The sequence below is a fragment of the Python bivittatus genome, unplaced genomic scaffold (assembly GCF_059951505.1).
Source record: "Python bivittatus isolate LINGU-HERP-01145 unplaced genomic scaffold, Pbiv_v1 ctg000190_np1212, whole genome shotgun sequence".
Taxonomy (NCBI): Eukaryota; Metazoa; Chordata; class Lepidosauria; order Squamata; family Pythonidae; genus Python; species Python bivittatus.
This window is the reverse complement of record NW_028277042.1, coordinates 11,561,786-11,583,791: the sequence shown is the minus strand read 5'-3', so window position 1 is coordinate 11,583,791 and position 22,006 is coordinate 11,561,786. Positions and strand designations below refer to the sequence as shown.

Genomic DNA, 22,006 nt, shown 5'->3' with positions numbered 1-22,006 from the left:
AACGTAAATACTGAAAAACATATATGTACACAAAACAGAGGCCTTCCTCCAGAATGTTTAAATTATGAAAACTAGCAAGGGGCAATAAGAGCATCTGTAGGCCATCCTAAAAACTAGAACCATATTGTCCAGCTTCTAGAAAGTTGCCAGCAAGGAAGTGAAATGTTGCTCAGTGGACTTCTATGCTTGCTAAGTGGTAAGACAACCATAATCATTATTAATTTTTTAAAACATCAATACATGTTAGAGGATCTCTCCCTATATCCTGGAGCTAGAAGGAAAGTCAGCAAAGAAGATCTTCTGTTTAACTTGGGGAGTGGTAGGACAAAAGGCTCTCCAAATGTTGTCCTACAGCTGCTAACATCCTTCACTATGGACTGCTGAGAGTTGTAGGCCAATAACATCTAAAAGGATGCTGGTTTGCCACTCCTGGTTTACACCAAAGATGTACTACATCTTTGGGCCAAGAGCCTCATATAATATTGCAAAACATGTTGATGGTGAATGTGACCAGGAGAAGGGGGAAAGCAGTTGTGGTAGAAAGTGTGACTGTGCTTGCACAACATGGCTCACCAGATCAGCCACTAACCTGGGCAAAACACTGTCCCCAGTTGGGCAAAACATTGTCTCCCCCCCCCCCCCGCCCCGCATCATCAAGGTCAGTTCTCAACTCAGCCTCTGAACCGGCTTTGTACTGTATCAATGGAGAAGCAAGATCACACAACACAATGCTGTACGCCCTGGATCAATTCAGTGTTTAGAAATTGAACTACACCCATTTGTATAAATATCATATTACTGTTTTCATCCTATAGAAAAGGAGTGAAATTCTGAAAATTTAATTGTGTAGTATTATTTTTTTCCTTTTGTAAATTTAGTGCTGTTTTGCCCAAATAAGGGGAAAAGGAGGAGAAGAGAATCTCCTTCATTGCTATGTAAGAGGTATTCTACCAAAAGCTGCGATTTACGTAACTTTGACAATATTTATCATCCCTGGGCAGGATGGGACAGAACAGTTGGCATAAATGTCCACACTTTATACATACTGGGGAAAATGTATCTCCCTTCCACTCAAGTATTTAATCATAGATTCACAGAATTCTAAAACCTGTAGAATTCTAGCACATGATGCTAGAAGGAGATGGAGGAGGAGATGGGGAAGAGAAACAGAAAGAAAAGGAGAAAGAGAAGGAGGACAAAGAGATGAGGGAGGACAAAGAGAGAGAAAAGGAGAAGGAGATAGGGAGAAGAAAGATGGAGAAAAAGAAGGAGATGGGGAGGAGAAAGAGAAGAGGAAAGAGAAGGAGGAGGAAGAAAAGGAGGACAAAGAGATGAGGGAGGACAAAGAGAAGCAGAGAAAGAAAAGGAAAAGGAGATGGGGAAAAGAAAGAAATAGCGAAAGAGAAAAAGGAGATGGGGAGGAGAAAGAAGGAGAAAGCGAAGGAGGAGCAGGAGAAGGAGAAGGAGAGCAACATCTTCCCAAAAGAGTGAAAGTGAAACCAGGCCAAGGCTCTTTGCATGAGACAGATCTCTCCAAAGAAGAGCCATTCCCAATAAAGTCAAGCAATAGCAAGTCCCATGATCACGCCATGCCATCCTGTGGTGAGTTGTTTTTGTTTTACTTAGCATGATGGATGCACCCAGCAACAATAGCTTGCAAACTCCTGCACAGAGTAACTAATTTAATGGTTTTGGGAAAGCTAATGATGCAAAATAGATAGGGATGCACCATGCTTTTGTGGGGGGGGAGGGGGGGAAGGGCTTCCAGTCAGTGCTGACTCCTGGTGACTGCCTGGACTAGTCCCTGCAGTTTTCTTGGCAAGATTTCAGAAGTGGTTTGCCATTGCCTGCTTCCTAGGGCTGAGAGAGGGGGACTGGCCCAAGGTCACCCAGCAGGCTTTGTGCCTAGGCAGGGCTAGAACTCACGGTCTCTCGATTTCTAGCCCGGTGCTTAATTACTACACCAAACTGGCTCTCACCAAGCTTTGGGGGGATTTTTTGATTTTGCAGAGAGGCTTTAAAAATGCCATTGTAGATTGTCCTGTTGGTTTGTACGTGCTTCCTATCTCAAAACAGCGGCTAGCTGAAATATTCTGAGAGGTTCTAGTCATTATACGAACGAAGATGGAAACAAATCAATACCTTCCAAAATAATCCCAAAACTGTGTCCACAGCACTTGGCATCTCATCTTCCTCTGTACCTGTCTCAATTCAAGTGGGACCCCAAAGAACACCCTTCCCCAAAGACCTCAGATAGGAAATTGCAAAATCTCTGGCTTCACGCAAAGATCCACTGAACGGCCTGACTTTCTGAAAGTTCCAGTTCAGCCTCCAAGCACTGAGCCAAGAGCCAAAATGCAGTCAGCGGCTCTGCTATTCAATCACATGGACAACATGAGATTAATTGGTCTTAAGTCAAAATTTATTAATTTCCTCCAAGGCTTTGTCAGGGGCCCAACTGGCTTTGATCCCTCCCAGTTGCAGTGGCATTTGAGGGCACTCTGATGATTTCTTTCCAAGTTCTTAATTTTTTATAGGGCACCTAACCCTCCCTCCAAGAACTGTAACAGGGTGGGGAGAACGGAGCACAAACGTGCATTTTCTAACAAGTACGCCTGGTATTTTTGTACCAAATATTTTCATTTAGAGCACAATCAGGCTGGTCCTACAGCAAGCCAAGGTGTTTAAGCCTGCCAGGTTCTTGGCAAAACGACACCTGCACCTTCATACACACACATACCACACTCTTCTACCTGTAAGAAGGTCAGACCTTGAAATGTGCAGCCAATCAGTTCCTTTAAGAACAGACGTCCTGTTGGCTAGGAATTTGGGGTTGAAATACCACCTTCCTACAGGACCTGGTTTGGGATGATGGTGGTGGAATAAGCAATACATCCCAGGGCACGGCTGGACATATGTGATTCTGCCGATAAAAATCAGAACAATTAAGACCTGGATAATAAGCATCTGCTTTGAATTAAGAGATCTAAGGCAGGTGTTCACCTGCTTTTGAAGCACCGTTAAATTGAGAATGTGGCTACAGCCAACCTTGGTGCTGTTTGCCAGAAGATCTGAAAGAGAGATTTAGATGTCACAGTTTCACTGTAAATACTCCTAGAACAGCTGAATACCGTGGCAGGACCTATGGGGATGAACTTGTCCTCCTGCTTAGTGGTCTTCATGCTGCTGATGGATACCATCATAAGGCTAGTGTATTTGGCTCCATGAAATTCCCCTGAAAATTTAAGAAAAGAGGAATTTGGGCTGGATTGTAGGTAGGAATGCTGAATATAGGAAAAATGTAAACAGCTAAGCACTGTAAGGGAACCTTGCACAGCCCTGTTGAGGAATCTGGGCCACAGTTAGATTTATCGTTCTAAAATAGAACAATAAATCTAACTGGGGAATGCTGGCTGGGGAATTCTGGGAGTTGAAGTCCATCCTTCTTAGCCCTGCCTAGGTTGAGAAACACTGTTCTAAATCTACTGAATGTGATAGTGTTTATGATAACTTAAGGAAATAGTAAGCATTCAAACACTATCTTAAGGGAAGACTGGACATCTAAGAAAGTTCTGTCAAACCACCAATACCACATTTTACATCTTTACTCCCACAAAAAAATCACAGCCACGCTTCTTAATTTGGCCAGCTGCACATCTTGTAATAGGGTCTGGCCTTCTCTTAAATTTCTTGGATACAGATGTCACCCTGATAGGTGGCTTGAGAAAAGAAGCAAGGCTCAAGTATGACATGATTTAGGAAGTTAGCTGAAGCATCCGATCCCTAAAAACACACCTACACAAAACGTGATGATTCACATTCCATAGCAATTTGGTGAGAAAAAGAAGTCAGGGGTCAAACTTAGAACTCCTTGTGAATATTTTCAACAGAAATGGGGGTGATGAAAGAGGGTTAAGATTAGTAATAATAATAAGCTACACTTTATGGCTTAGTGCAGGGTTCTTCAACCTCAGCAACTTTAAGATGGGTGGACTTCAACTCCCAGTATTCCCCAGCCAGCCATGCTGGCTGGGGAATTCTGGGAGTTGAAGTCCACCCATCTTAAAGTTGCTGAGGTTGAAGAACCCTGGCTTAGTGGAATAGGCAAAGCCTTTCAGATGTGGCTTATGTAACGACTGTGGGTTTTAGAAAAAAATAATATCCAGCAAGATGTATGAATTTGGCTGAAAACTCAGAGTGCAAGCTTGGTTTGTTTCATGTCTCATTTCCTAGCTACTAATGGAATGATAGTTTCCTCTTTTGGCACACACGTTTGTATCCAAACTCTATTGCAAATGCATTTCAAAAGACACACCCAAGATGGCAATCCAGCAACAATGGCAAACCATACATGAGCTCTGTGCAACTTTTCTCTCATTCTGCTTGTCAGGAGAGGGTCTCTTCTATTAGAGGCTTAGTATGTTGTGTGAATCCGGCCATTGTATTGGTGCAATTACAGGATAAATCAACTTCTCCACTGTGTTCTGGAGTTTCACTCCCACCTTTATCCAAGCCATGATGGCTGTGAGTTCTAGGCATAGCACATCTGGAAAGCATCAGGTTAGGAAGGGATGATAAAGGAAATTGGGTCAAGACTATTGGCTTCACACTAATCCATAATGTGGTATGTTGGGTTTTGCTCACCAGATAGGACAACTGTGCTGACGAATAGACATTCCATGTTAAGCAGTTAAGACCTCTATTCCTTACTTGGAACCTCACCCAAGAAAACTCTCTGGGTTCAAAACCACACAAAACTATGTGTTTTGTTTCAATCATAGCCTAGTTTATACCCATCCTAAGCTGTCAACGTAGTTTGGTTTACAAACCACAATGGCTAGGCTCATAGGTCATTCTACGACCAAATCAAACCAACCATATTATGGCCTAGTATACAAACTAACCAATGATTGCTTATCCAACCAACCTTGTTTAAAACAAATGACGGCTTAGCACAACTGATTCTGAAGCTGATCCAACATGAGACAAACTGTCCTCCTAGCTTCAGACTGAATAAAGGCAACATAAAGGCACAGTCTGTTACTTCTTTGTTGCAAAGGAATCCAAGTGTCTTGCACAATTTTATTCAGGATTGACACAGAGTAGGTCATAGGTGTGAATGGCAAGTTTTAACCCTGACTTAAGCAAGTCGTTAACTTGGTTCATACCCATTTCAAGGCATTCTTTATTCAACCAAGGTTTACCAAGTAACCCAAAGCTAGATGGGTTTGCCCAACACACCACACCAAACCCAAGCAAACCTCATGGTGGTTTAGGTGATTCAGTGGGAGCTGCTAAAGACATTTTACCCCTGGGGAGAAGCGCCAAATGTTCTTCTTTCCCTTCCAAACCGAATTCCTGTTAGGCGAGGCTGGTTAAATTTCGGGGACACTCGAGACAGACAATCCCAGGGCATTTCTCCCCTTCCTGGCAGTGAAAATACAACAGCAATATAAACAATTGGTTGTCCTCTCACAACAGCCAAGATCAATTGTTTTACTGCCAAACAGAGGGCAGCTTAAGTCTACTTCATTTTTATCTCGCTTGATGACTCAATTTAGAGCCCGGTCTGTATCAGTGGCTCACAGGGCATCCGTGGTGGGGTGGTGGTGATGTAAAATAAGTTCAAGATGGCAGCTGTGACTGTGTGACTGGAGCCCTGCCCTTTTTAAGGTGTCAACGCAGTTAAAAAAGTGGTAAGACTTTGATGACAGGATTGCTGTCACCATCTTGACTTTTTTGACATCTCCCCTCTCAATAACCTAGATCAGTGTTTTTCAACTGGCAACTTGAAGATGGGTGGACTTCAACTCCCAGAATTCTGGGAGTTGAAGTCCACCCATCTTCAAGTTGCTGAGGTTGAGAAACACTGACCTAGGGACTTAGACATAATCCAATTCCATTTGTTTCTTTTGGGACACAGACTCTGCCACATTGCCAAATACCTATTTCATAATAAAGAAGAGCATTTCAACACCGGCTGGCCTCATATATTGTGCTATAATTGATGAGTGCTTTAGTTGATCCAGTTAACCCTGGTTAAAGCAACCAGGCTTCTGTGTTGCGTGAACCAAATGAATATCTTGGCTTGAATGACCTACAGAGTTCAAGGTGTAACCCCCACCAAGCTAGACCCTGAACAAAAATGTCATGGAAGGTGCCTGGATATTTATTTTTTATTTTGCAATAAAGCCATTACAAATGGTGCCTTTACATTGCCTGCCTTAAACCACAAACCAGAAAGATGGGGTTACCCGAATTTTTCCTTGCTAGATTAATAATAATAACAATAATAAGTTGGCAACTGTTTTATTTTATTAGGGTTGCTTATTTATATTGCCATGTAGCTTGTAAGGAATTTAGGGGACTCGGGGTGATTATTTTGGGATGGCTTTATATCTGTGTTTTATGATGTATCCTGCCCAGAGTCATCTTTGTGGGTGGTATAAAAATTTAGAGAGAAAATGAATAAATACTTATTAACAGTGGTTGTCTAGAGACCTAATCAGCTTGAAAAGCCTTGGATTTCCACTCAGCAGGGCAAGCGTAGCTTCCCATTCCTGATCTAAAAAATGGCCATTTTTCCAATTGATCAAAAGAGGCCATAACTAACATTCCCCAGAGTCAACACTGATCTACATTCCCCCACTTTCAACAGAGAAAGAAGCAAATGAACAGCTCAGTGCAAAAGTTTCTCCTCCTCCAGGACTGGCACCGTGTTCACCCGCGAATGCATCAATGGGCCTCTGCTTCTGCTTCTTTTGATTTAGGATAAGGGGGTTTTGATGCTGGATGAAAATTAGCAGTGGCAGGGAGACTTAGGAGTGGACAAACAAAATTGTTTCCTGTGCCCTTGGGGGAACATTGTGGTGTATGTTGGTCTGTTTCCCTCTTTCCTTCTGCCAAGGAAGTTCCAATTAGAGGTCATTGTTCTTTATCACTGCACTGGACTTCAGTTTTGTTTTGACTTTTTTGGACCACCCAGGTGAGCTAGGGAAGAGAACTCATAGGACGTCCCATCGGAAAAATGGAGATCTTTTGACAGACATGATGCTTTGCAACCAACGTCCAATCAAGCCGTGAGCTAGGACCATCCTTCCCAAAAGGAGCACCTTCCAAATACTGGGACTGCAACTTCCACAATTCCCAGCCAGCTTATGAAAAATGAACCAGGTAGTAGAGCATTTGCAGGTAGGAGATAGATAGGCACATATGCTTTCTTCAGGTCAAGGACTGTACTAGGCTTTGAAAGGGAAGCTATGTTTTAAGACTGGCATCCGAGGGATGTCCACAGGAGGAATCAAATATTCAAGATGGTGGCTGTAAACTGTGTGATTGAAGCCCACCTCCTTTTTTTTTGGATGTGCCACCACACGTGTAAACAAAAATGGTGAATTCGATCATGCAGTTGGGGCCAACAACTTAACTTCTTTGATTCTTCTGCAGATGTTCCTGGCCCCAACCCTGCGGCAGTCTTCATCAAAACACAAATACGATGGGTAGGATGGTAAAATATCTGAAGAATGGATCCATTAGCCATAATCAAAGCAACTTGCCAAGTTGTATTTGATCTTTTTTTTTTTTTTTAATCCTCTCCATCACTTATGGAGTTCTAGACCGGCTAGAAAGGCTAACAGCTCTTGGCTACATTAGAAGAAGCACTGCATCAAAGACGTGTGATCTCCTTACGCCCCTCTACTCTGCACTGGTGAGTCCACACCTGGAGCACTGTGTACATTTTCCAAAATGATACTGACAGGTTGGAATAGGTTCAGAAAAAGATGACCAAGATAATACAAGGACTTGAGGACATGTCCTACTAGGACAGGCTTGAAGAAACCTGGGATGTTTAGTCTGGAGAAAAGACCAACAGGAAACATGGTATCAGTGTTCAGGTACAGAAAAAGGTGCCATAGGGAAAATGGCAAGGAACTATTTTCCATTGTCACAAAACTAGGACTAAAAATAATGGGCATAAGTTGCAGCTGCCTAGAATTTGTTTAAATATAAGCAAAAAATTCCGGACACTAAGATCTGTGAAACAGTGGAACTGTCTACTTACAGAGGTCGTGGGTTTTTCATCTCTGGAAGTTTTTAAGTGGAGACTGGTCAACCAGTTTTCATGTAGGATTTAACTGGCTTTCCTGCCCACTGCTGAAGGTTGAACTAGACAATTAAGATTCTATGTCTTCTTATGGAAGCCCTAGACATATTCTGAAGTCCTGTAGCAGAGATTAATTGCTAGAGAGATTTGTTGCTTTTACTAAAAAGATTTTTTAGATTTTTTTTTTTTTTTAGTTACTCTTCTTTCTCCCCCTTGTCCCATTTCAGAGCAGGAAAAGTTAGCCTTTGCATTTACATTAAGATACTGCCTTCAGTTGTCCTACAGTGCAACTTGACTCAACCTTTTCAACCATCCTCTCAGCATCAACACGTTGGCCTCTCAAAAGTTATTCTTTATTGCTAAAAGCTTTAAAATGTTACTGAATAATACAATAAATATTTAAAGGTTAGAGCTTGGAGAAATTGAGGGTTTTTGCAATGGATTCAGGCATAAACAGTTGTGTAAAAGGAAAGTGCCTTTTTTAATATACATCTTACTAAGTCATAACCAATGCTTGGGTTCACATTTCTGCAGGCTTAAACCAGCTAAACCATATTCTTGCTTAGCATGATGGATGAATGCAACCATGTACTAAATCATGGGTTGCTGTATGGGTATTTTTTTAGAAGCCACAATAGTTCACGTATTGTTTGAAGCCATAAACATGGTTTTGCAACCACAGTGCCTGTTCACACATCACGTTCTTTCAAAATAATCACATTATGGCTTAGTGTGATTGCTGATCACATGATCATTATTGATGACTGTGCTGGCCTTACAATTATGGAAGCTGAAACCAACACATCTGGAGACTATGGGATTGGAGAAGACTCTTGTACAAAAATGGTTTGTAAGACTCTAACTTACAAACCATTTCAAACCTGGAAGCTTTGCTTGGGAGAAATCACTACGATGGGCAAGCCATACTGAAAGTCCAGATGGGAAGAAAAATGCCACTCTTCTCTCACTGTCCCAGAGATATTGTGCCAGCAGGTAAAATGTTGATCGATGTGATTTATTTATTTTTAAAGTTGTTGCTAGATTTATAACATATGCTCAATTCTGCCTCCATAGCTCCTCTCCTCCCATTCCCTGCCTTCCCATAGCAACCCTGTAAGTTGGGTTGGGTTGACAGAGAGGGACTGGCCCAAAATGATCCAGGGACGTCCTAAGGATCAGGGCGGATTACAGTAGTTTTTGTCCGCTAACATCACCCAGGCTGGCTGGGGAATTCTGGGAGTTGAACCCCACACATCTGAAAGCTGCCAAGGTTGAAAAACACTGGTTTAGATGCGTGAGGGGAGAATAGAACCTGGGTCTCTTGCTCCTAGTTCAGCATCTTCATCATTACACACCCCACTGACTCACACTAGGCTTAGTGTGTTGCGTGAAGCATGATCTCTTGGTAGTTACTGCCGATCTAGCAGTTGCTAGATATAAAAGCTAATATATGAAAATTCCTCCAGATGGGCTGCCTCCCTCTTACATTGATGGCTGTTGCTTAGAATAGTGTTTCTCAACCTTGACAACTTTAAGATATGTGAACTTCAACTCCCAGAATTCCCCTGCCAGCATGGGAGCTGAAGTCCATATATCTAAAATTTGACAAGGGTGAGAAAGCTAGAATTTGGGAAGTATTTGCCATTATATACCACAGCCATCTCCTTCCATGGGTATCACAGGGTATGGAGAACTTCAAATGTTCCTCTGCTCTCGTTCGCTATTTTGGTTGGCCCTAATAAAGGCACCCCACTACTGTAGACATTGGATTTTTTTTCCTCATGGATCAATATGGCTATTAGTGTGTTGTTTTTCAATCAAGAGTACAGGGTACAAAAAAATACAGTGTCCTTTTTCATCACACATACAAAAAAGGCTTCCTGAGAAATCTGCTGAATTCAATTTAGCCAACCAGAGTTTCTGGTTGGCCATGGATACCAGAAGGGATATATTTGTTAAGGATGGTAACATCTGACTTACCAGAGATTGTAAATGAAAGCTGGGTATAATCCTTAAATCACAGTGAGGATCTATGGTCTCCAGATCTTGCAGAAATAAGCCTACCTCTGTTTCTGGCAGGGCACCAGTGTAGATATTTAACAGGCATACAGTAGCTCTTTCTGGCTCAAAATTATAATAAGGGCTTATGTATGGGGTGGGGGGGAGTGATAAAACATCACCTTCAAAGAGAGGATTAAAGGGAATACTTATGGTTATAATATCAGTAAATGCTAATTGATGTATTTAGAAATAATGGCAATGGCTTAAATAGAAATACATTCCATCTTACCTTAGTGGGGATAACTGTTCTGCTTCCTGTCCAAATGTAAACTCCTGATTGGCAATGTTAAACTTTATTTCCAATCCTAGTGTCAGGGATGCTGGCAGAGTGTGGTTTAAAAAGTCAAGATGGTGGTTTCAGTGGGGCGATCACCTGTTTTTTATGTGCATCACATGTGTGGGGAGAGCTTCGTTTGCCCTGTCATTGCTGCCATCTTGACTTTTTTGACCATACCCTATGGACATTCCTGCCTAGTGCTTCCTTTTCAGGATTTTTTTTTAAATTTAAAAATGGCTTTTTCTCATACATCATGGACACTGTCACCCCTCTTCCTGATTTCACATTATCTTTATTTATGAATGAAGTAGTTTATGTTGCAAACATTGATGTTCTCCCCTCAAGTTCCTTGGCTCAGAGTCCTTGTCCATCATGGGTTCAGTAAAACAGAACCATAACAGACCAGGCGTAGCTCAGCAATCACATCTCACATCCCTGTTCTCCTCTCTGAAATAGGTTTGGAACAAAGAGGAAAACCAGATGTCTAAGGTGCCCAATCAGATCCTCAAAAATGAAAGGCAGTTGAGGTGCAATGGCTAAATAGATTTTCTACCAACTTGATGTTCCCTCGATGTATGCACTATGATTAAAACTCCCAACAGCACAAGACATCATGGTGTAGAAGGTGTCTCTGGGTGATAGGACCTGTCCTCCAATGTGCCTGGGAAACAGGATGAGCTTTAAAGGATCACTGCAGAGCCAGGAAGACCTAGGTTCAAATCACAAGGGAGCTTGCTTCAAAATCTGATCTTGGGGACATTTCTCTCTCTGCCTCTTCCTCCTCTTCTAACCCACCTGAGGGGTTGCTAGGTAGACAAGGTAGAAGGAAGGGGAGAAGCACCACCAGATAGGCCACCCTGAGGTTTCTGAACAAAAAGTAGGCTTAAGAACCAATCAGTAAAAACAGCATCACAATGAGTTCACAGGCACAGATGTATATTTATTTCTTTATGGCTTAGATTAATATCCTACTTTTCTACAGAAGCTTACCCAGAGACAATTAAAACACCCTGTGTTGGTGTGCAGCCTTGGAAAATGCCCTAAATAAGGAATACAGAGCTCTCACAAAGATCCAGTCCAGCAGACTGGCAAAGGCCTTGTTTGTGGCATTTACATAATTGGAATGATAAATGAAAGCAGGTCTCTCTCCCAGCGCTGTCCGCTGAAGGATCTGCCCTTTTTCAGTGGGCTCTTTGATTCGAAAACAAAACAACTCTCCATTCTTGGTTGATTTGCCCCCTCGGAGACCAGCATCTTCATGCATTAGTGGTGCTCGCATGATAGATTTAGACAGGATTAACTGAGCCACGGCTTACTGACTTAACCAGAGTTTCTGGGTTTCCACAACTAAACACACTGGCTTGGTTTGTACAACAGGACTGGCTAAAATGTGATGGACAGACCGCAGTTCCGAGCATTGTACGAACACAGTTGATATATTGAGGTGATATATTTTGCCTTCAAGTATCTGCCTTCATAAATAGGAAGCATTAATAGGGCAAAACGGCGTTTGAAGGCCTCCCAGAGCAGGGATTGCGGACAAGGGCTCCAATATCTCCAGGAGAAACTAGTGTGGCTGGCCATGGGTTTGATGGAATTTGGGGGGGGGGGCAAACCCTGAATTGCATGCTGCCCCCCAATGGGCTGGGTTGGCACAATCCACCAAGCCAACCCCAAACCTAACTACGATTAAAAGTAACCAAGTTTAAAACGCGTGAATGAAGCCGCTGGGTCATCATCAACAACCTGGCTATTTTCCAGCCCCCCTTCTCTCACTTCACCCTACTCTCTCCTTCCTGGATAAAACAAGAAAGCAGAATTTGGCCACCGAGACAACTGATCTTCCTGCATGGGGCTGCGGGGGGGGGGCACTCTTCCCAACCCGAAGATTCTCCAAAGGCTGACTCAAAAACGAGCAATACACCAGTCTATAAGATGCCAAGAAGAGGAAAGAAAAGAGAAGAGCGGTATGTGTATGGGGGGGGGGGGGGGGGAAGATAGCCAAGGCTTCCCGGTCTGTCCCTCTGAGGAAGAGAAAAGCCGGGCCCGGGGCAGGGGGTCCTCCTCAAAGCAGCCTCGCTCTCCTCCTGCCCCCTCCCCTTTTGAAAGATCGCGCGCGTCCGCGCCGCCACCGAGAGCAACTTTTCCAGCCGAGGGAGATGCTCTCGCCCTGCCTCGGGGGCGCCCCTCCCCGGGGAGAGGGGGCCTCTTTACCTATAATGATGGCACAAGCGCTGATCAAGCCGATCTCCTTCTTCAGGGCCACCCGGTCCGTGTCGCCGCTGCCCGGGCTGGGCGCTTGGGGGGCACTCGGGGTCTTACCAAGCGGCGGCGGCAGCGGCGGCGGCGGCGACTGTGGGGCCGGCTGCTGAGCCGCGATGCTCTTCCGGAGCGTCCGCTGCTGGTTCTCCCCAGCCATCGCCTTCTGCCCGGCCGCTGGTGCGGATCTGCCCTGGCCGCTCGCGCTTTACCTCCGCGGGGCTCCGCTGGAGAGCTCGTGAGCGGAAGCGCATGCGCAGCTCTGGTCCCGTCGCTGCGGCCAAGAACTTTTCTGAACTTTGTGTGTGTCGGGGGGGGGGGGATGTTCATCTCTGGAGCTGGGGGACTCTGGGGACAAGCAGCAAGAGAGGGGCTTGTGGGAGAGGGGTGTGGGTAAGGCCCCCTCCTCTCTCACAGCCCTCCCAGGAAGCCACCCCGCCGGGCACAGCATCCTGCACCCTTGCCAAGGGGGACGCGCTGGCGTTTTGATTCTCTTGTCAAAGGGACCGGGGAAGACACGCTCCGGCCCTCACCTCGCCCTTGGCGGGGGCGGTCTTTGCTCATAGAGTTGGGCAGGACTTGCGTCAGGACGGACCCCAAAGGAGAGGGCAAGCTTTGGGGTCTTTCAGGGCTCTCCGTCAGGCAAGAGATAGCAAAGGGGGGAGGGTTTAAAGAAGTAGCAGAAATGCCCCACATTTAAGCAAGGATTTCTATCAGATCTGCAGTTCATCATCCACTTTCCCCTGGTGTGTCTTTTTTTGGTAACCTCCTGGCTGATGAAAGGTTCTGGAGAACTTTGAGAAGCTTTAGTGCTGTTGGTTGATTGTAATCAATGCATTTGCCAAATTGAGGTTTGAGGTTATTTCCCCATCATGCGTTTAGATCAGTGTTTCTCAACCTTGGCAGCTTTCGGATGCATGGACACCCTGGCTGGGGAATTCTGGGAGTTGGAGTCCACACATCTGAAAGCCACCAAGGTTGAGAAACACTGATTTAAACCATACCTTGTCTGTTAAATGGACCCACCATTGGCTTGAAAGCAGTGCTGAACAAGTGCTCCCCAATGGTCCCCCCCTTGAATGAGAGCAAGAAAGCAAGTGAAGTGCCACAGAAGCTGGTCCCTGGACCCATGCCCTTTGGCATCTCGGATGAAGAGATGGAGGGAACACATATCAAATTCTCAGATGCTACAAAACTGGATTGGATGAGAAGGCTGAAAGAAAATTCAAAATGAGGGTGATAAGATGCAGAAGTGGGCTGAAAGTCATGGAGACTGAATAGAAACAGATGCAAAGTTCTTTACTTAAGGGAAACTAATCAGATGCCCAGTTGGGATATCTAGCTTCATAACTACATGCTAAATCAATCAATCAATCAATCAATCCTGGAGTTGCAATTGATCCCAAGCTGAATATGTATCAGCAGCATGATGTGGCTTCTAAAAGAACAAAGGCCATTTTAGATTGCAGGTCCCCAAAGTTAGGAAGTCATTATTCCCTTCTCTTCTGCATTGGTCAAATGAACCTTGAATTCTGTGCTGCCTGGTTCTGGGTACCGCAGTTGAAGAAGGGGTGAGAGGAACTAGGAAAGATCAGAGAAAAGCAATGGGGCAATTGGGGCTTGGAAACTGAAGGAACTGGGCATATTTTGCCTTGAGAAGACAAACCAAGACATTTGGTTGCCCTTTGCAAAGAGGGTCATGCAGACCCACACCACTGAACAAATATGACTGAGTGGTGTGGGAGGGACGTTTGTATCTGAAAAGGAGACAAGTCGTAACACAGAATAGTGTTCAGTTCTCCTTCCAGGGCTCTTGGGCAAAATGCCTTCTTGAAGGCATTCACCTCCTCACTTCCATCATCACCGCCTTGTCTTCTGGTCCCAGTCTGTCCTCAAGCCCCCCGCCCCTTCCAAACCTGAGGTCTCCATGGCTGATCCACAAGGGACGGTGGGACTTGTAGCCTAACCTATACATGGAGGACACCTGGTTGGGGAAGACAGGCTTAGGAATGGAGGAAGGGACGAGATATCTGCTGCTCTTCTGTGTGCCTGGGAGGCCGAAATGAACTGGAAGCAGCTGAAGCAGCCAGGAGGAGAACGAATGCCAGGGCTTGGCAGTGGGCCCCTGTTGGCATGTGAACCTCGGGAAAAATCTGATGGGGCTGACTTCTTGGTCCCAGTTCTTCAGCTATCAAGACAATCCTCCCAAAAAAGGGCTGGAGGCCAGGGTGGGCAACTGGATTTTAGCTTTATTTTTAGCTCTCAGTAATCTGGTGGGGCTCCATGGTGGGTGGGGCTAGAAGAAGCAGTGGGTGGGGCCAGAGTCCATAGTATGTGAGATACCTGTTTCACCAGGAATATCTCTTTTCTCTTTCTATGGGGAAGGGACAGAGAGTGTGTTTCAGAGTTTGGATTTCTTGCAACGGGGGAGTGAAATTAGGTGCCGATCCAGATGCAGCCATAAGACCGTGAGTTGTCAACCCCTGCATTATTGGAAAATAACTGTATCTTCCCTGAGGGGCCCTACTGCTCAGGAGATTGGGGAAATTTAAGTCTCACCTTCTGCCCTGTTCTGGTTTCTCAAATACAGAAACATGCGCTAGACTGCAATAAATTCCTCCTTTATGAGGAAGAAAGAGCAGAAAAATAAGCTCTTAAGGAGTTTAGCCTGATTATTAAGCATTGTTGGCAGGCAACTGCACTCTAATGTGGACTAGCAACAGGTTGTGATAAAGAGATTTAATTTATTTCAGTGGGCCCTTTTCAGAGTTCAGGATTTAAATGTTCTCGCTCTTGGTTGGATTTATTTTAATCTGCTGCTTTAATCTTTTTTTAAGCAGTCTTTGGATTGTTTTTATTATGCTTTTTGAATTTTTAAAAATGGATTTCTTTTTCGTTTCCTGTTAAGATGTTTGTTGCTGTGACTTGTATACTCTGACACTGAAGAATGTCCCATTGAAATCAATGGAACTTTGTTAGGAGTATAAAAATGGACATTGTTATTAATTTTCCATCCTGAATAGCAGAGCAAAGTGTGCTATCTAGTTATAAAAACTCCCTTTTAAAATAAAATAAAATAAAATAAAATAAAATAAAATAAAATAAAATAAAATAAAATAAAATAAAATAAACCTCCTTGATGCTGACCAGGACATCCCATTTTGAGAAGGTTGTGGAAAAACTGGAGAATATTGAAAGAAAGGTGAACTGGATGATAAGACTTTTGTAGATCAAATCCTATGAGGAACAGTTGAAATACAGTATGTGGTTTCATTGAACCAGGAGAACGTTATGGGGGACCTTCAACAACTATGCAATTTCAGAAGGAATATCAAGAGAAGATAGAATGGATATATCTGCTGTGCTAACAGTGGACCAGGCTGGAAACCAAGGATAGATGTAGGAAGAAATAGACTTGGGTGAAACTTTGTCACAGCATGAACAGTGGGACAAAAGAGCAGATGTGCCTCAAGAAGGAATGAACCAGGGCGTCCATGATGTATGTGTGGGTGGGTGGGTAGGTGGGTAAAAGGGGAGGGCCTTCATAAAAAGAGGAGGGGCTTTGATTACCAACTCAAGGTCGCTCTCTTGACTTTCTTAAGGTCAAAAAGTTGCCTGAAGGGAGACACTATGTGGTGTATTCTACACTGGGAATGGCTGTGGACTACATGGCCTCTAAATCCCTTAAAGTAATTCTATGACTATCCACTGTTAGGGATTCTCTTACTATGCGTACTTATTATAAATACTTTTATAAGCTTGTGGTGCTCCAAGCAATATCATCTCCCATTTGGAAATCTCCAGGCCTATAGTGTTTTCCTATCTTTGGAAGAATAGGATTTTTTTTTAATGACAGGGAATCTAGCAAAAAGGAAAAGACAGAAGATATGCACTATAGTGGTTGACTGTTAATGTTAAGAACACCCTACTTGGAATCTCTCTATTTAAAGAGGGCCTCCCTTGGCCAGCTATGAACACTGCTACGACTACTACTATTGTTTTAATTTACTCAGGACAACCCCCTGACTTGGTATCTTATGACGTCTGTCTTGCATGCACCCAAATCTGTAGCAAAGTGCCAGAGTGTGCTCCCTGCCCCCCCCCGTCGCCTCCCCCCTCCAGATTAATTGGAGCTCCCTCACAAGTTGGCGTGCATTAGCCTTGTCGCTTGAAAGGCAGGGTGAAGGGGAAAGGAGCTTTTGAAAAAACAGTTGTAAAAAGGCAGTGGTAGGAAGGATGACCCATACTGAATGCCAAATAAATGACATCTCTCCCCCTTTCTCCTTCCTTTCTCTCTCTCTCTCTCTCTCTCTCTCTCTCTTTCTTTCTTTCTTTCTTTCTTTCTAGCAGGACTTGGTGCCTGCTGGCATTGCAGCGCGCATTAAGATGAAGCAGGCTTTTGTTTTTTGCCTCCGCAGAGCTGCACGGTTAGTCTGCCGTTCATATAATTATCTCTTTCTGGGGAAGGAGGGGGACCCGAGGCATTCAAGCGATGCTCACCCTACCCGCCCAGTGAGCGTCTCCCCAAAGTCAACTTGCAGGAGTAATGACTTCCTTTGGGCAGTCAAATCTGAACATGCTGTGTTCCCCTTGAATGACGAAATGTTGGTAAGCAAAACAAGGGAGAGAGGAAAGAAAGCGGAGTTCTTCGCGGCAGAACAGCCGCCTCGTAGCAACTGAGTGGAAAAAGGCCAGTCAGACCAGCCAGGTGCTTTTTTAAAAGGCTTGTTGCCATCTTCGGCCCCTTTTTTCCCCTCCCTGCCTGTGAGATATCTTTTTTAAAAATTAAATGGACAGGGATGCATGTGCACAAATGCATAAGTGTGTGTGTATGTATAGTTCTCGGATCAAGAACATTCCCCCCCCCCGGTTACAGACAACCCAGAGTTAAGAACGGAGCCTATTGTAGCAAAATTTGAATTAAATACACAATGGTTCGAGTTCATTACACAATACTACTTATACAGTATTATGCAATAATACTGTTCTGGCTTACGTACAAATTTGACTTAAGGACGGACCTTGGGAACGGAACTCGTTCTTAAACGGGGCTACCTGTATAGATTCACACATACACACACATGTACAGGCACCTCTTTTTTACAAAAATAAGAGTGGTCTTGCCTATCTTTTCTTGGGGATGAGGGAATAAGAGGAATCCTGGCAATCAGAAGGAAAACCAGCTTATCCTCACTTGTCATTTCTGCAGTTGCCCTAGAACAGTGTTTCTCAACCTTGGCTGCTTTAAGATGGGTGGACTTCAACTCCCAGAATTCCCCAGCCAGCATGGCTGGCTGGGGAATTCTGGGAGTTGAAGTCCACCCATCTTAAAGCAGCCAAGATTGAGAAACACTGCCCTAGAAAGTTCACAATCAGGGTGAGGAGGCAAGTAACTTTCTTTTTAAGTGCGTATCCTTGATAACAAGCTCCCAAAGAGGTACAGAAGACAACTTAGAGCCATGAGGACTAGTAAAGCTGCATTCTTTTAAAAAGAACATGTACTTTGGGCAGCTGAGGGAGATCAAAAGGCAATTGCATCTGTGGAGGAGTCACAGAATATCCTTCCCCCCCCCCCCCCCATCATTTTGAAGAATTGGGTTCCTTAATTTTTTTTTTAAAGGAACAGGAAGCTGCTGGAGGCTTCACATAACTACTCTTCTTTTTTAAAAAAACAAAAATCACACTGCCCTTATATGTGGAAAGCCACTTTGTTTTAATCATGGTCTGTTGAATAAGGTAAAAAGGTATGTTAAGCCATAAACCAATGCCCACAAGCCACAATGGGTGCATCCTCTCAAGACGCTAAACCAAAATGAGAGGGGAAAAAAACCACATTTGTCCTTAGCATAATATTTGAACTCAGCCAGTTCAAATATTTATGAAATGGTTATCTAGCTATTCTTTTAAGCTTCCTGAGATTTTGGGTGGTGACTTTTCCTTTCTTTTTCATTTCCAGCAGAAAAAAATCAAAATGTGTCTCTCCAGGCAAGACTTTTACTGTATGATTACTATTTTTCCATTTGTTAGTTTTCCATTTTCCATTTGTAAATCTGCGTTTCCCCAATTTCTTTAGTTGTTTATAGTGACCCAGGAAACCTCTCCAGGGTGGAAAGAAAGGAATAGGCACAAAATATATTTTGCTTGGTGGCATCCAGGCCTCAAGAATTCCTACACATATCCAAGCATACATAATCAGATTCCTTTTCATTGCCCTAGAATAAAAGAAAATTAATCCCTGGTCTCACAGCGCCATCCCCTGGTAAACAGTGGGGATGTATTAATGTGCAAAACCTTTCTGAAAATGGGCAGGTTTTAACATAATGTTGTAGTTTGTTTCCTTTGAAATCAGAAGAACATTTAAGGTGTGAGAAGAGTGGACACCCTTCCCACCCTCACAGGTGAATTTCAGAGAGAGGAGACAATTTCTAGTCATCGAGAAGAGAGAAATGCGCCAACAAAAATGCAGACTAAACAGACTGCTTAGCAGAGAATATATGCACATTTATAAGTACAGATGCAGGTTTAGTCACAATTACTATATTCTGTTCTATATTCTATTTTCTCCCCTCCTCTCAGAAACCAAAGAAGGCCTGAAACATCCAACCAAAAGGTTGAAAGAAGAAAGTGAGAAATTTGGCCTCTTCCTGAACATCCCAAAGACCAAGTTCACAACCACTGCGAGGAATGGAAATGTCAGAATAACTATTGACGGTGACGAGATCGAATGCATGCAAGAATTCACTTTCCTAGGATCACAGATTGATCAAAGAAGTAAAGGCAGTCCAGAAATAATGCGTCGAATCGCGCTGGGTCGCACAGCAATGTTGAGCATGAAGCGAGTATGGAAAAGCAAGGTCATCAGCCTGGCAACTAAATGTAGATTAGTCCGTGCTATCCTGTTTCCCAGAGTTACCTACGGTTGCGAAGGTTGGACCATGAAAAAACTAGACAAGAAAATTGACTCGTTTGAGCTGTGGTGTTGGAGAAGGCTCCTGCTCATTTCTTGGTCAGCAAAGGTGACAAACTAGGAAGTCCTGGAGCGTATAAAGCCAGACGTATCACTGGAGCGCAAAATCACAGAATTGCGCCTTCCTTATTTTGGCCATGTCACGCGATCAAACTCACTGGAAAAGGCCATTATGCTCAGAATGGTCGGCGGTAAAAGGAAACGAGGCTGCCAAAAAACATGGTGGCTGGACACCATCAAAGCCGACACCAGCCAGAGCGTAAAACAACTAAAAGTAGCTGTACAAGGTCAGAAAATGTGGAGAGAGCTGGTCCATGGAATTGCTGAGAAATGGACACAATTGAACAGATAGCATCATCATCACTATATTCTGCTAGAAGTTTGATTATACCAAGAAAAAGAAAAAAGAATTTTTTTTAAAGAAAGATTGGGCTGTCCAAGTAGGGGACATCTTCAAAACCATCCAGTGGAGGACACTTTAAAATATATTTGTCTGTTTGTTTAATTGATAAAGTTGCCCATTTACATAGTGACTCTGGGCAGTTTACTGTGGATAAAAACAATACAAAACAGTATAAAATATAATCAGCAGCAGCCAAGAGACCAAACTAATTTAAACAAAGGAGCACATTACGGGCTCTCACTAACACTCTGGCCCCCGTGCCTGGAAACATGTTATAAAATGAATTATGATGAATCTCAATGAAGCTTACATATCTGCCTTTACATAAGCTCATACTTCTGCCTTTACAACACCAAACCATGGGGAAAAAAATGACAGGGATTTTGTAGAATAAAATAGATTAAAGCCAGCAATGAGATGCAGCAGCTGAAAAGTCTAATACAATTCCAGGCTGGATCAAGAGAAATATAGTGTCAAAATCAGGAGTAATGGTACAACGCAACTCTCCCCAGTCAAGATATTGATAAACGAAAATGGATCTAGAGGAAGGTGGTGTCATCAAAGGACAGGAATTTTCTTTTACTGTAGTATCATTGATGTCAAGGCCATTAACTCTACAGTGGGGGACGTGGACCTGTAGGAATCTTCTCACAGCTACGTAGGATGAAAGAATGGCTGCATCATCTGCCTCCAGGAGGGTCAACGTGGGTCTGCTGCCTACAAGGACAGGTGGAATTCCATGTTTGACAAGACTTCTGCCCATAAGTTTATGTAGAAGTAAAAAAGGGTGGGGAGCAGTATACAGCTCTGTTTCAGCTCTTTTTAGATGGGTGGAGGGTCAGTAAGAAGAGGATGCTCTTGTGAGCATGCATGTTTTTGTTCTCTTGATCAAGGAGTTTCCTCCAAGATTTATTTCTGGGAATTGAATCAAATGCAGACTTCAGATCAAAGCAACACGAAGTTTGCCTTGTGGGGGTGGAAAGTGTTTTAGCTAGCTGCTGGAGGACTAGACTAGGGTTGACCTAATGTGACTTTAGTCTTCCCTAAAGCCAGGTTGCTCCATGGCACATCTCTGGGGGAACATATTTGCCTGTGACTGTGGATAGCATCGCCCATGTTCTCCTATAGCGTTCTTTTTACTCACAATGGTGCAAAGATCAAATCTTCCTCTCTTGCCATTTTATTGTGGAAACTCAAAAGGCCGTGATCTGGCACTCTGCTTTTTAACAGGAGGCAACAACAACTTATAGAAACGATACTCAAGAATCATATCAGCAGACCCTAGCATCCAATTTCTCATCCTCAAGACCTTCTAGGCCAGGGTTTCTCAACCTTGGCCGCTTTAAGATGGGTGGACTTCAACTCCCAGAATTCCCCAGCCAGCAAAGCTGGGGAATTCTGGGAGTTGAAGTCCACCCATCTTAAAGCGGCCAAGGTTGAGAAATACTGTTCTAGGCAGTATCTTAACCACTCTTATGTGTACAGTAACCTGATTTTTTATTAGCTCCATCTAGGATTATTTTTTAAACAATCCTAATGTTAGAACAATTATTACATTGCTATTTTAATATCTTAATAGATATCATATAGCAATATAGGATTGTATTAATTTAGCAGTTAAGTAACTTTAAAATTTTAGCCCTTTTATTTACTATAGCTCTACTTCTGTATTTTAGGGATTTTTTAAAAAAAAGAATAATTTAATTTAATTTAATTAATGATTCCAGAAGTTTGCAGTTTTTCCCTTTACCTGCTCTTTACACCCACATGGAAATGACTGTCACTTTCAGGCATTAATGTGAAAATGTTAGGGAGGGGACTGGAAACAGTGTGTGAGGGGAGGGTGTTTAGGAATCTGGCACCATAAAACCGTAGTGAAACATGGATCCTGTGAGTTCCAACATGCCTGTAGCATCTCCTTTGGTCCCCACCAGG

The 22,006-nt window shown here is 43.5% G+C and overlaps 1 protein-coding gene across 1 annotated transcript in view; it reads right to left on the bottom strand.

Moving 5' to 3' along the window:
* The window catches only part of SLC7A10 (solute carrier family 7 member 10), a 37,332-nt gene extending 24,433 nt beyond the window's left edge, over window positions 1-12,899 (bottom strand). The window contains 1 exon segment of the mRNA XM_088136056.1: window positions 12,657-12,899. Within this exon segment, the coding sequence (XP_087992182.1) occupies window positions 12,657-12,861 (205 nt within the window). The 5' untranslated portion in view covers window positions 12,862-12,899.
* Between the last annotated feature and the right edge of the window lie 9,107 nt (window positions 12,900-22,006).